The sequence below is a fragment of the Rhinoderma darwinii genome, chromosome 1 (genome assembly GCF_050947455.1).
Source record: "Rhinoderma darwinii isolate aRhiDar2 chromosome 1, aRhiDar2.hap1, whole genome shotgun sequence".
Lineage (NCBI taxonomy): Eukaryota > Metazoa > Chordata > Amphibia > Anura > Rhinodermatidae > Rhinoderma > Rhinoderma darwinii.
This window is the reverse complement of record NC_134687.1, coordinates 225,234,416-225,250,356: the sequence shown is the minus strand read 5'-3', so window position 1 is coordinate 225,250,356 and position 15,941 is coordinate 225,234,416. Positions and strand designations below refer to the sequence as shown.

At 36.4% G+C, this 15,941-nt stretch overlaps 1 protein-coding gene across 3 annotated transcripts in view; it reads left to right on the top strand.

Moving 5' to 3' along the window:
* EPHA5 (EPH receptor A5) overlaps positions 1-15,941 on the top strand; it is a 350,419-nt gene that overhangs the window by 102,482 nt on the left and 231,996 nt on the right. For all 3 annotated transcript variants that reach the window (XM_075861931.1, XM_075861939.1, XM_075861921.1), the window contains exon 3: positions 2,899-3,562. In XM_075861931.1, the coding sequence (XP_075718046.1) occupies positions 2,899-3,562 (664 nt within the window). The remainder of the gene's footprint in view (positions 1-2,898; positions 3,563-15,941) is intronic.

Sequence of the window (15,941 nt, the reverse complement as noted above, 5' to 3'; positions counted from 1 at the left end):
ATTCCCTGTGAACTAATTGTTTTTCTTTTCTTATGGGGAGATTCACACGAACGTTGCGTTTTTGCGCGCGCAAACAACGCAGCGTTTTGCGAGCGCAAAAACCATTTGACAGCTGCGTGTGTCATGCGTGTCTGATGCGCGGCTGCGTGATTTTCGCGCAGCCGGCATCATAGAGATGAGGCTTGTCAACGCCCGTCACTGTCCAAGGTGCTGAAAGAGCTAAATCTTTCAGCACCCTCGACAGTGAATGCCGAACACAACAGCGAAAAACCTGTACAAAAAAAAGATAAAGTTCCTACTTACCGAGAACTTCCCGGCCGTTGCCTTGGTGACGCGTCCTTGGTGACGCGTCCTTGGTGACGCGCCTCTCTTGACATCGGGCCCCACCTCCCTGGATGACGCAGCAGTCCAAGTGACCGCTGCAGCCTGTGATTGGCTGCAGCCTGTGCTTGGCCTGTGATTGGCTGGAGCTGTCACTTGAACTGAAGTGTCATCCCGGGAGGTCGGACTGCAGGAAGGAGACAGGAGTAATCGGTAAGTTAGAACTTCGGGTTTTTTTTACAGGTTAATGTATTTTGGGATCGCAAGTCACTGTCCATGGTGCTGAAACAGTTTAACTCTTTCAGCACCATGGACAGTGACTATCTCCTGACGTCGCGTACCGATAATTTTTTTGCCGGGATCGGCCAAAACGAGTTTGGCCGAACCCGGTGAAGTTCGGTACGCAAAGACACTCCGTTTGGATGTTCGGAAACAGAAAAGCACGTGGTGCTTTTCGGTTTTCATTCATCCTTTTCACTGCTGTTGCGCGAATCACGCTCGTCCCACGGAAGTGCTTCCGTGTGGTGCGCGTGATTTTCACGCACCCATTGACTTCAATGGGTGCGTGATGCGCGAAATACGCAGAGTTATTGAACCTGTCGCGCTTTTTGCGCAGCAGACAAACGCTGCGCAAAAAGCACGGACTGTCTGTACTGCCCCATAGACTTGTATTGGTCCATGCGTGCCGCGTGAAAACCACGCGGCCCGCACGGACCGAATACACGCTCGTGTGAATCCCCCCTATCTCAAAGACTTTCCTACTGTTTTAATGTCCCCCAGTACAGCACTTTTCTCTCCATCGGAAAGTAGAATTTAATGAGTGCAAATAAAAAACACTACAATTACCTTTACCCATAAAAGGTATATTGTTGGTTTAGAAATTATAATTGGCTTATTGTAATGGGACGAATGGGGATTGATAAGTCATATTAGATATGAGTGATGGCATCCGCTCCATTAAACATCATTTTCCTACTTTTACATTCCCAAGTGAAGCGAAGTCGTTTCTATTTTCTGTGGCATCTTTTCAAGAATTTTTGGGTCCTGGTGTGAAGATTAATTGCTCTATAAACAGACTATAGAGTCCACCTGTCCTGTACTATTATGGCGCTTTAAAATATGACATACGAGTTTGCTTTTCACCTAAACTTAAAGGGCCATTCATGCATCACTGGAACCACAAAATTACCATTTCATATTTATTTTACTTACAAGGTTTTCTTCAAAATTTTTGAGAATGTTTTTTATGATCTTTTTTATGAAATGACACATCATTCTTTATACATAACGAAAATTGTGTGTCAGAATTAACATTGCCATTGTTGTGACCTTATATCTCTCCAAGCTACTAACCAATCATTAATCCTGATCAGCTACTATAACCCTCTATAATAACTGTATAAGACCCATTATTCAAAAAGTCAGCTGAATACAAAATCATTCAAGACTTAGTAAACCTAATCGGAAATGTGGTTTGTAACCCTACCATGACTAATTACAATTGCTATTATAAAATAATATCTTAGACTTCAGCTCTCTCTCAATTTCAGTGGGATTATGCAACGATCTTATGTGTTTGGGGGCCTCCGGACATTCCCAAGACAGCAGATGTCAGGGAAAAGAGGAATCAGGAGAATTGCATGTCAACATTCCCGATTCTTTGATGCTGCATGAGATTAAGATGTGACAAGAGTAAAGTAGTGGATTATTCCGCTCTCCCCATGCAAACTCGGCCAAGCGTGCATGTTTATGGTGAAGTCGCGAGAAAGAGCCAAACAAGTTATCTCATGTGTGTGGCTGGCTCAAGGCCACTTTCATTCAACCATAATAGAGACACATTTTAGTTTGCATATAAATGCTGCAACATTAGGATACTTCTAATTCGACAAATCTGGGTGCTGCAGCTGTAATACAGAACCCCTTCTACAATGAAAAAAAGTGAAATCTGCCGTGAACATCCAGAATTAGTTTTTTAAAAAAAAGAAAAATCATATACACTTGCCTTCAACAGTCTTCTGTTGCAGATTTTCCGCCCTAAAATATGGGCAGAAAATCTGCAACAATCCACTACGAGTACAGGATGCTGTTTCATCACATGTGACCACTGCAGCCAATCACAAAGAGGCCGGCTTTACAAAAGACAGCCAGGGGAGCAGGGACGCTTTGCTATGGCAGCACCAGGAGAGGTGAGTATAGGCCTTTTTTTCAGTCGTCCGCTTTTCAAAGCTTTCAATAGCTGCACCAAATAAAACTAGCATTTGGTGTGAATATTCGGACAGATTTCCGTGCAGGTTCTGAGTCGGATACGCTGAAGACTTTTCCACAGCAAATCTGACCCCTGTGACCATACTGTAATTTTTGCTTTAACTATGTCAAATATGTAAAGATGTATGTATGTTCCTTAGGTAAATTGTTACCACATCACAATTTTGAGAACGACATAACAATAATATTCAGATAGACCTTATGATGGTTTACTAGGAATGTCCTTTTCATGAAAATGAATTAAAGTAGATGATGATAACTTTATGTTTTAATGTGTGAAATAATTTCTGTTGTGTATTTTTTTTCCTGCAGTGGGAAGAAATTGGTGAGGTTGATGAAAACTATGCTCCAATACATACATATCAAGTATGCAAAGTGATGGAACAGAATCAGAACAACTGGCTCTTGACAAGTTGGATCTCAAATGAAGGGGCATCAAGAATCTTCATTGAGCTCAAATTTACATTACGGGATTGCAATAGTCTTCCAGGAGGACTTGGAACTTGTAAAGAAACTTTTAATGTATATTATTTTGAATCAAATGAAGAAGATGGCAGGAATATTAGGGAAAATCAGTATAATAAGATTGATACTATCGCAGCAGATGAGAGCTTCACGGAGTTGGATTTGGGGGACAGAGTAATGAAGTTAAACACAGAGGTGAGAGATGTTGGACCATTGACCAAAAAAGGTTTCTACCTTGCCTTCCAAGATGTAGGAGCGTGTATTGCCCTGGTCTCTGTTCGTGTCTACTACAAGAAATGCCCCTCAGTGGTACGTAACTTAGCACTTTTTGAAGATACTATAACTGGAGCGGATTCATCGCAGCTTTTGGAAGTATCCGGAGTGTGTGTCAACAATTCAATGACAGAAGAGGCTCCCAAAATGCATTGCAGTGCTGAAGGGGAATGGCTTGTTCCAATTGGAAAATGCATGTGTAAAGAAGGCAATGAGGAAAAGAACAATACCTGTCAAGGTAAGAGAGTAATCCTAAACTAGCTAGGATCAAACGATATAAAATGCAGTCAACTCTCTTTGAGACAATGACTAAGAAATTGCCGTTTTCTCGATGAATGGTCCATTCAAAGAAGAGGGCAGATGTACGTGAGATATTAGGGCATTGAAAATTTGTCATCTGAAATCTGGATCTGAAATCTAGGTCAGGGGTGGTTATCTAAGCGCACGTTTCGACATGGTGGAGAATTTCATAACAAATCTGCAGGTTTTAACCTATGCATTGCAAAGGCTGAAATCCGCAGTGAAAATGCACAATGAGCATGCTGCGGATTTCAAAATCTGCAGCATGCTCTGTTTTCATTGCAGATTTTTTCTGCTACATGTGAATGGGGTTTTAAAAACCCCATCCACTTGTACTGTAAATTCCTGCCGATTTTCAATGTGGAATCCGCACAGCAAATCTGCAAGAAACCGGGAAATCTAAACGTGCCCCAATACCTATTATAAATGTAAGTGCCCCTTTAGAAATATATAGGGGTATGGTATAGATTAGACACAATGCTTGAGACAGTATTTTTACATCTTGAGACTAAATCAGTATTGGACAAATCATACTAAATCACATTCTAGTACAAAGTTGATATAAAATAGATAAACATAAATCTGTTAAATAATAATAATAATAAGAAAAAACGTTACAAGTATATACCAATTTGTATATGAGTATATCAATATATTTATACATTTTGCTGTAACATCTCATTTTTCTACTACACTATAACAAAACATGATGGAATTAAAAAGCTTATTACATTTGCTTCCAGATCAGTGATTCCCGCCTTCACTCTTCATTGTTTGTATACAGGTCAGATTTTAATTATATTTGCTCCAGCAGAAGTCACTTAATCAGAATGACTTTAGATTTAGCTATTCACTTGTTGATTTTGAATTCATTTTGATTCATTACTGCTAATAAAATAAATCCAGTTTGCTAAAGCAGTGTAACCGGATTGAGTGCAATAATCTAGCATATTTAACCTCTTCCCTATTGACGTTATCATGGATGAAACTGGTAATGAATATTCATTTTTGGATTTTCTCACTATCAAAACTCAGTAGACACATAAAATAATGGTCTGTCCACAGCAACATGCTTTGCCTTTTAGGACTCACTGGTGTCATTCGTTGCTGCTATAATATACAGTATATATAAAATGTTCACCTGTCTGGGCACCAGGGTTATAAAGAAAGTTGTTGCACCCTGGACACAGTAACATGGCTATGTAATAGGTTATAACACTGTCCACTTACAAAATCGGCCATACCAAATTTTTTGCAAAAAATACATATTTTTTTACTTTTTCATAGTATGTTCTTCTCACAATGATCAGTAATGTCAGTAAGACCTTGGGAAAAAAAACACTTTCAATATAATGGTATGGATGTATTCATTTTTTTACTGCCTTTTTTTTGTCTATGAATTCTCTCTTAATTTGTATTTTCGTCTGTGTCTCATTGTCCTCTGTATTACTTTATGGTTGACATAGTTAGTTAATAAAGCCAACTACAAGAAATGAACACTACAAATATAACAGATTGAAGTGTGGTTCTTCTTCATGAACCATGTTTTTTGTACCTAAAATTTCCCTAACTAGCATTTCTTGTATATGCATTTAAGGGAAGGCTCCACGGAGCGGCTGTCAAGTTACTACTTAATGGCCGCACGTGCTTACAGGTAAACAGCAACATGCGGTCATTAATAAGCAATTTGATACCCACGCCGAACATGGTGCCGGCACGGCTGTCAGCCGCATCGCAGCCACGTCAATGCTGCTTCATGGGGCTTTGCCAATAAAACCATGGGTTCTAGCCAATTATTAACTCTTGGATAATATTAAAGAGATATAATTCTTTTGACAATGCCCCTCCATGTGCTCTATTAGGGCATGTTTAAATGTGGCGGATTTGCTGTGGAATTCCTCTGAGGACAAGTCACAGAAGAAATCCACAGCAGACATTTCTATTTTTTATATCAAATTAGTGCAAGCGTAGCAGAAAAAAATCAATGCGGAAAATAGCTGTGCTGAATTTACATACTGCAGAATGTTCTGTCTGTTTTGGAGGAACAGCGGATTTTCACTGCAGATTTCAGCCTTTTCAATGTAGCAAGCAGTGGCAAATTCAAAATTTGCAGCCAAATTCACAGCAGAAATTGTTAAACTTGGATACAGTTCAAGAAGACGTTACAGATTCAAACAAGGCAATTGAGGCACCGGTGATTCCACTCCTAAAATAAAGAAATGACCATAATTACCTCCCCTGGTCTTTCATAGCGACGCGTCTCTGCCAGACTCCTGAGATACATAATTTTGTCCCATGTGACCGCATCTGCGATGTGTCCCTGGAAGCAGCCTGAGATTACGTTGTTTCGTCCCATGTCACTGCTGCAGCCATTCAAAGGCTGCCGCGATCACATGGGACAAAACAACATCATCTCAGGAGGCGAGCAAGGAACGCGTCACTACGGAAGAGCAGGGGAGGTGAGTATGGTATCTCTAGTGCCCTGTTTGACTTTATGATGTCTTCTAGGATTGTATCCAACTTGTATCCAATGTTTTTTACACTGTATTGAACAGCCGAGTTGATAGAATCTCGGTAAATTCGCTCATCTTTAGTCAAAATGAAAAATAACAGCGAGTTTAAAAAAGAAACAACAAAAAACTACCTTTGAATGCCCTTCTGTTTTATTCATTTAAAGTATAGTAATAACCCTTAAAATAGAGGTCTGTGTTTTATTAACTAATTGTATCAGAGGATAATAGATGTAAAGAATTGAGAGTCTAGAATAGTTTAAAAGTAGAACAGGCACAATAGGGCCGATCTATTATTCAGTTCTGTCTAGTCTTGTGCCTGTTTTTGTAGGAGACTTGCATGTGACTTATAATATCTGGAGTGCGCCAGAAAAAAAAGGCGTGATTCTGGCTTGTGCTAGTCATTAACACATTTTGTCCATTTTTAAGACATATTCTGGTGCAAATATTTGTTGCTAACTAAACCAGCTCCAAGATGGTTTAAACTTAGTCAGAAGTGTCTAAAGATGAGACAAATGTATCCTATAGCATGAGTCACTGTGATAAGTTTGGCCCACATAGTCCAATTCTAAGCTGTCTACATTTCAGACAGTATTAGTAAATCTGTGCCAATGTTATTTTTTTTTTATATGACTCTGGTTTTGGTTTGTGCAAGGCTACACCAACAATTTTTTTTTCATTTTTAAACATATTCCTTTTGTTAAAAAAAAAATTAAATAAATACAAAAAAATGTGCCACTGTATGCTAACTATACCCTATATATATATGTATATATATGTATAAAAATATATAATGCAAAAATCTATAAATAAATAATATATATCTTATTTATATATATCTTTATTTATATATTTATTTATAGATTATTGCCAGGAAATATACAGATGAAAAACAGACAAAAAATACTGGTGTGTGAATTTGTGGTTAAAAGGAAAATACATTTTTAAAGGATAACTTCACCTTAAGGGCACGGCCAGACGTGGCAGAATTTTTCCGCTGCAAATGTTTGTGCAGATTTCGGGCAATTACGCAACGAATCTGCAGCAACATTTGCATAGTTGACTGGTAATTCAGACGTTGCAGATATCACAGCGGACTTGCCACAGATTTCAGTTTTTGCATTGCAAAGGCTGAAATCCGCCGTGAAATTCTGCTTCTTCTCCGCAACAGACAGTGCATGCTGCGGAGGGAAAATTCCGCACCGCAGCCTAGGGTCCGCAGCGGAGTTTTCCGCAATGTCTGAACTAACTTGCCTAAAAATGTATTGAAACAAATGTAAAAAAACGTCCGCTGGAGAATTCCACTGCGGACTGTCCGCAGCGGAATTCCACAGCAATTCCCCCACGTCTGGCCGTGCCCTTAGAGAATGTTCACACATTCAGAATTCTTATTGGAATTGTTAGGATAGGTGCCATATGAGAGTATGGGAGATGGGCACAGAGGAGTATGCAGTATATGATTGCAAGGAACTGGCCATGCCGCAGTGTTACAAGGTGGGAAATATATGAAAATTCAATAAATGTGGAGTTACTTACAAAAAGTTACCCTACTAATGTGTCACTGTTAACCATGGTTACACAAAACAATTAGTGCAATGTACCCAGTTTTGACCTACATTTTTACATCATTTGCTTTATTTGAGATATTATTCATTAGGAAAAAATGAATATTAGGTTTCTATATTTTAATTATCGTGATAGAGGAAGGTAAACAAGTCATAGGTTTCTAATAACATAAGGATTTTAATAAGCATTTTCCTTCTAAAATAATTCAATATCCCCTTATTTTCGTATTATAATTCTGATTGCTAGTGAAAAATAAGAATGGAAAAAGGTTTACTTATGACGTTACCCATTTTGCATCTTAGCAGAGGCAGTCAGACATCTATTAGGCTAGCACGAATGTTCAGAATATAATCCCAACTTAAATTATGAGTTGCATTTATATGGAAAGTTTATGCATCAGTATTGTATTTTAAAATTAATCAAGTACATTGATAAATTAATAGTTCAATGAAATGTGTCCATATTACTCAAAAATCTGGTTAGGTGAAGGCATCTATAGCCGGTACAACCTCTAATTCCTAATCCCAATTACTAATAATAGATTATTAATGTTTTACAAGAAATATATTTTCGGCAACATTTGGCTTGTTAAAACTAGTGTAATATTGTGCAAAGGTTCTGGATGGAACCAATATGATATCTGAATATTGATCTAGGATAAGGATTCATGCTCTTTTATGTATCAGATAGATCAAAAATTCTCCATATTATCTCTGGTGTATGAGAAGGGGCCACACATCGCTGTTACAAGAAGGAATACAATTTCAAGATTTTACTAATGTCCTATCTTAAGGAAATTCCTATGCCAGTGTAGACCTGTGAAATGGGACACAATACTATACAGTACGTCATATATAATATCATCATTTCCAACCATGAATCATTTTAAGGAGTTTAGGGTATAAGGCATTGAGAAGTATTCTGCAGTTTTTTCACCATTAATAATACATGTGCTCCAAAATGTATCCACCAATGTCCTAATCATCGAATGTCTCCTTAAAAATGATATTCTCCGCAGCAGTTCAGAGTAACCAGTTTTTCTGTATCATAGAATGTGATTGTCTGAGACAGCACTATATTCCTCAGCTTGGATTTCCCAGTTCACTTACCAGCTCATAAAGTTGAATTGCTCCATTAGAGTTAAATTTACCAGTGAGGTCTATTATATAGGACACTCGCGAGCCTGTGCAGTTTTGTCATGGCAATGTTCAGTCCTGGAAGGTCTTACAATGAATTACCCCTATTATGTGTCAATAAGGACCTTATTCAAATTGAAGGATGCACTATATTTCATGCCCTAGGTATTATGCTTTACCTGAATCTTGCCCTTGCCTTCATAGATAGGTTGTGTATTATTTACAAAATAAGACAGATATCTAAAACGGGAGAATATTAATTATAATTATTTTTTTTCTCCATTGGAAAAAAAATTCTAGAAGTGAAGCAAACTGTAAACTCTTTACAAAAAATCAATGAAAAATTACAAAGTTTAAAAAATAAATGTATATATTTATTTACCTTTTTAAAGTATATTGCCTTACTTTGAAAAAGCTTTCATTTAAAATTTCATGCTGATTCAATTACTGCTCTTTTCACATGAGGGTACAAGCTCTGAGTTTAGGTCGCTTTATGGTGTCCGTACCTTTCCTTGGGAACCTAGACTTTGACAAGTTTCTCAAAAACCATCAAGTAATAATAACGCTTTCTTCCCCGAGCTGAAGTATATTTAGAGAAATGATTAAAAGGTCAGTTACTATTTCTAAGTCGCTCTATTCAGCCCACATAGACCAGTGTAGTAACTCAGGGGCCTGAGAATTTTATATTTCCCTTTATATTCTGATTTACTGATTTGTTTTACCCTTTCAACCTGCTGTGTTCACAGTCAAAATATCCTACCCATATGCTTTTCATAAAAAGATCAGAGATCACAGAAATTAACTTGATGAGTCCTACAAAGCAGGGTTATTCTAATCGAATGTGGGAACACTTTCTATGGTAATCAGATGGAAATGTGCAATTAGTGGTGTATAATTATGGTTTCGCTTCCGACGAACGATTCCATTTTTGGCTAGGTCACAAAAAGTCAGATAGATTTTAATAATAGCAATCAAGGCGTGTGACACAATACGTAACTTTTGTTTGTGCATAGTTATTGAATATATGGAAAAAATTGAGCAAAGATTATTGAATATATATATATATTCTTGTTGTTTTTATAGCACCAACATATTCCGCTGCGCTATACAGAGGTCATCACTATACACTTTAGTTCCGGTCCCCAATGGTTCAGAATAAATTCTCTATATCTCAGACATATGCTAGGGCTTTTTTCATAGGAATGCATTTAACCTGTCACCTCCCAACTGTGTGTTCTAGGACACCTTTGAGAACTTGCGGCATCATGACAACGTCAGGCATAGGCCCATGTTTGGCACCATTTAAAATAAACCTTTCTATTAAAAATAGTCTAAAGTATTGCATTTTACAAAGCACAAATTCATTTCTAAACCTCTGCAACCAGACCAAGTGATGATTGTTTCATTATAAGAGCCAATTTTGCTTACAATTTAGAATACATTCAAGAAGCCAAATTTCATTAGTTATTATCAGTTTAGTCGTGATCACTTTTTTTCTATCATTGCATTAAAAATATTCTGCAATCAGATGTTAATTTGTTCTGCTCTGTTCACAGTGGTGTTCAGTGCCTTGAAAGGGGGTTCTGTCACTAAAGCCAAGAATATTGCAACATGTGGCGCTATGGTTGAATAAAAAAAAAAAAGCAGAATCCTTGATAGAGCCCTGATGGACCCCATTATTAGTCAAAGGGGTCAGTTGTGCGCTGTTTGGAATCCATTATAAGATAGATCGGTTACAGCATCTGGGTATCTGTTCTACACAGAAGCCATGACACCAGTGTGAACATAGCTTTAGCCATTAGTTACATAAACGAGTTTCTCGTCAGTGTGCTGACCGTTTTTAGAACGAATAGCGTGTCCAATGCGAGAAACTCACAGCTTATCCTGTTCTGATCATTTTTGCTCACTTATTTGAGTATATGGGTGCATGAAAATAAAACATACAGCACCTGGATGACATCTGTGTGCTGTCCATTTTTCACGGATCAGTTGCTAAAGAAATGCAGAAAGAGAAAAGTGAAACCTGGAAGTGCTTGCAGAGGAGAAAACAGACGAGAAAAATGGATGACACGGAATCCACACTGACCCAACACTGACATTCATATGCATATAAAATGTCTATATTTTGCAGACGCAAGTAGTACACGTTGGTGTAAATGGCTTTACCAGTTTTTTAATCAGTTTCAGTTGCAGAGCAAAACAAATAAACACACGTGAAGGTGCGTTTATATAGCAAGACAACAGTTAACTGCATTTCAGCGGAATGAAGTATAGATTGACAGAAGGGTAGACCACCAGGATGCCTGATTAGTGGAAATTCGGACTTTTTAAATAACTATATACACATTCATATACAAAGGCCTACATTACTACTGTTTGCAGTGGATATTGGCAACAGCGTCCAGACATTGGTAATAACTCAGGAGGCCCACAATATTAGAGTAAGCCCCTACATGGGGCTTACAGCATAGTAAACGCCATTGGAGGAGTATATGGAGCTTTAGCTACTGAGAATCTGCTGTACCAAAGGACTCCCAACCAGTTCCAGTTTTGAGGTTATTTACTTACTAATCAGGCATGGAAAATAATAGATAGAAAAAAAAAAAGAAGATAGATAGATAGATTAATAGATAGATTGATTGATAGATAGATAGATAGATAGATAGATAGATAGATAGATAGATATGGAGACCATAATATGTTAATAGATTAAAATATTTGGATCACACCCTATCTTCTTGATTAGTTAGGATCTGTGAGCCCAAACATTTTCCATAGAATAAGTCAGAGTCCTTTCTCCTCGGATTCCTACATACATATTTAAAGAGAGCACATGAGTATTCATTGTTAGTTGTACATTTCTGATTTTCTTTGTGTGTAGGGCCTCCAGATGCATTCTTGCTGACTTGAATGAGAGTTTCAATACCTATGACACCTAATCACTGCAGGTGGAAGCACATTGTTATCTATGTCCCATCGGGCTCCCTTTAGTTATCACTTTAGAGCTACATCGAGCAGAGATGAATTTGTCATTTAACCCTCTGTAGGCCATATCATTTGTTCCTTGTGATAACAGTAGTCCTGTGGATAACACAGACGAAGGAGTCATTGTGTTATTTAGGACTCTTCTATTCATTCAATGCTCAATAGATTAGGTTGATGTAAATCACTAATCCCAAATAATAATATAAATTAAACTTTCTAATAACACATAGTAAATAACATTGTATGTTATAGCATTATAGTAAAATTTGTATAACAATAATTTTATGTAGAAAAACTAAAGCAAACACACAGTAACCCATAGTAAATATAAAAAACTAAATACATAACATATAGTATATGTTAAAACATAAAATAAACACCATTTTACCGTGACTTACTATAAAAAATAAACACAGTAAATGGTAAACACTTTGCTATCACATAGTAAATAACATGTGGAAAACATACTACTGTATAAATAGAAAAAAAACATGATAAACTCTATTGAACTATAACATAAAGAAAACATTATACAACACATTAATAATGACTGAAATATGGACAGAAATATAATTATATCTATGCAGTTAAAACAAACATATAAACAACAATATAAGATAATACATTAGCTATTCTGAAGCATCTACATTTTAATTAATTTCCCATGCAATTTTTTTATTTTAATAAAAATATGAATATTATATCACATCATTAATATTCTATGACACCATAAGTACAACCTACAAGTGCATTATATGTTTCTGAAACAAAGCTTTCGCTATCCGCCATAAGCAGGTTTCTATAGAGCACATTATTTATTTATTTTCCTGGTCTTTCAGAGTTGTTTCTACATTATTTTTGCTCTTAGAGTTCAAGCATGATTTAATATGTCACAACTCGTTTGCCTAACTGGGTTTGATTGTCTGACATACTTCCACTAAAACAGGGCAGCCGTCCTTTCAAGCATGCTGCTGCCCAGACAAATGAAGTGTCACAACAGTTAGAACTTGTTCTTGTATTGTGACAGCAGTAGCTTCCTCTGACAAAGGCAGCAGCAGGGAATTTAGACAGTAGTAATACCAACAGACATATTGTGGGTCATTGTAGACTAAGGCCACACACACGGCCTTTCTGACAACCCCAAGCTTGAAAGAACTCATTGATCATTCATGTGAAAATTATCGGGGGTTCGGGAAAGGGTATTAGTCAAATGAAAAAAAAAAAACGGCTCCCGTAAAATGTTTGCAAATTAGAAGACATCTGACAATTCTACAACCAACATAGCATGGGCGGGGGGGACGGGGGGGGGGGGGACGGGACAGGGACTCGGGAGGTGAGTCATAACCCAGAACAGTTATATGTGAAGATAGATGCTAGGTGTGTGACAACGGCATCTTAATATTTGTTTACTAGATTACTTCAAGAATTGAGCTAAGAACTAGTCACATACTGTATATGACTCAAAAGCTAAGGGCTCGAGCTATCCATAAACTATAGAGAGCTGACAGTCAGAAGATATTTTGGCTTGAAATAATCACCTCTACTTATGTGCATGTTAGACTTGAACTAGTCTGTCTATAAATCATACAGAAATTCAGCATCTTTAATACCACCATTGTACCCGCCAGTACTATGTCATACACCCTGTGCAATTGCCATTTACTAAATACGGGCTGGTAAAAACTGTGGCTGTATTATGCTGATGGCAGGAAAAAATCCTTTATTCTTGAACTTAGCAGTCTAGAAATTGTGTGAAGTGCGGCACTTATTTCCTGCACAGAACTGCAAGATCATCTTGAACATGACAAGACAATAAGCAGAAGACTAAAATAGAGATAGATAGAGAGAGAGCTAGATAGATAGATAGATAGACAGACAGACAGACAGACAGACAGATAGATAGATAGATAGATAGATAGATAGATAGATAGATAGATAGATAGATAGATAGATAGATAGATAGATAGATAGATAGATAGATAGATAGATAGATAGATAGATGATAGATAGATAGATAGATAGATAGATAGATAGATAGATAGATAGATAGATAGATAGATAGATAGATATGAAATAGATAGATAGATATGAGATAGATAGATAGATATGAGATAGATAGATAGATAGATAGATAGATAGATAGATAGATAGATAGATAGATAGATAGATAGATAGATAGATAGATAGATAGATAGATAGATAGATAGATAGATAGATAGATAGATAGATAGATAGATAGATAGATAGATGATAGATAGATATATGAGATAGGTAGATAGATAGATAGATAGATAGATAGATAGATAGATAGATAGATAGATAGATAGATAGATAGATAGATAGATAGATAGATAGATAGATAGATAGATAGATAGATAGATAGATAGATAGATAGATAGATAGATATGAAATAGATAGATAGATATGAGATAGATAGATAGATAGATAGATAGATAGATAGATAGATAGATAGATAGATAGATAGATAGATAGATAGATAGATAGATAGATAGATAGATAGATAGATAGATAGATAGATAGATAGATAGATAGATAGATAGATAGATAGATATGTGAGATAGATAGATAGATAGACAGACAGAGAGATAGATAGATAGATAGATAGATAGATAGATAGATAGATAGATAGATAGATAGATAGATAGATAGATAGATAGATAGATAGATAGATAGATAGATACATAGATATCTTACATATTTGTCTAGTTCTACAAAAATGGATTCTTCATTTTCCCTCGTATATGCATATATATGGTGAATAAGGAATCCATTTTTGTAGTAGATCTAGACAAATATATTAGACTAATATATATATATATATATATATACACATACATACATATGTGAAAGAAGAATCCATTCTCTGACTGATATAGTGCTGCTTTTTTTTCTAATATATATATATATATATATATATATATATATATATATATATATATATATATACAGTCCAAACAAAGATGAACACAGCACTCCAACAAAACTGAATATTAGTCCATGTGCACGTTACCAGAGGATGTCTCAATTCCCCAACTTGAATGTAGAAGAAACCATAGGAAAAGGAACAGCACCAGGACTTCACCACAGGCTTGAGAAACGTTCCGTGGTGAACCGAAACGTCGCTCAATTGAGGTGAATGAATGAACCGTGTTTCATCCTTATTGAAGTGCTGGTGCTGTTCCTATATATATATATATATATATATATATATATATATATATATATATATATATATATATATATATAAAAGTGAAAGCTCTCCAAAAGACCACCTCTTTGAGAAGACCGCCCCCTTATCCAGACCAGATTTTTTGTTTCACCATATACTATGCACACTGCCCATCTCCTTTGGGAAGACCACCCTACTAGAAGACCACATTTCATTGCAATTTTGATTGGTCATCTCAAAAAGGCTTCACTGCATATGGAAATACAGTCTTGTCATCAATCTTGTATCATTTTTTTAAACTAAATATTTTGTCATAAACTTTCCCAAATTCTTCACATTTTCAGTAGACGGTTGTCAAGATGTGAGGACAAGCACTTAGAATCTTCATAGAAAACTGTCAGTTTAGTGTCAAACAGCTTTTATTTCCTTAGCAGTCAGAAGATTAGATGAGTGAATGGCAGAATGGCAGAACCTGTACCGCTCTATACATATGACTCACACCGTTTGAAATGTTTATAGAAAATAGTAGAAAGTCTTTATACTTTGAGATTTGACAAAGCCAGTTACAAAGCCATTTTTTCATGTTCTTTATTTTCATACTTTGTATGATGTGGCACTTTCAAAAGGGGGAAATGATGTGAAATACCTGCAAGGCTAATGAAAAACCCATAGTAATAACAAGGATTATATATGAGAACTAGTGCAAAGGAAAAACTGTAGCATTGTAATTGGTAACCAATCATATACCAGTATTTATTTGCTCGTCTGCACTTGGCAAAATGGCAGAGCTTAGTAAAAAGAGCAGTGATGTGGATGTCTCCCTGTACTTAGGAAGTACTTGTGTAAGACATATCCTAAGGACATCCACAATGGTATAAAACATCTTTACGTTTTTTTCACACTTTGGGCACGGCCAGACGTGGCGGAATT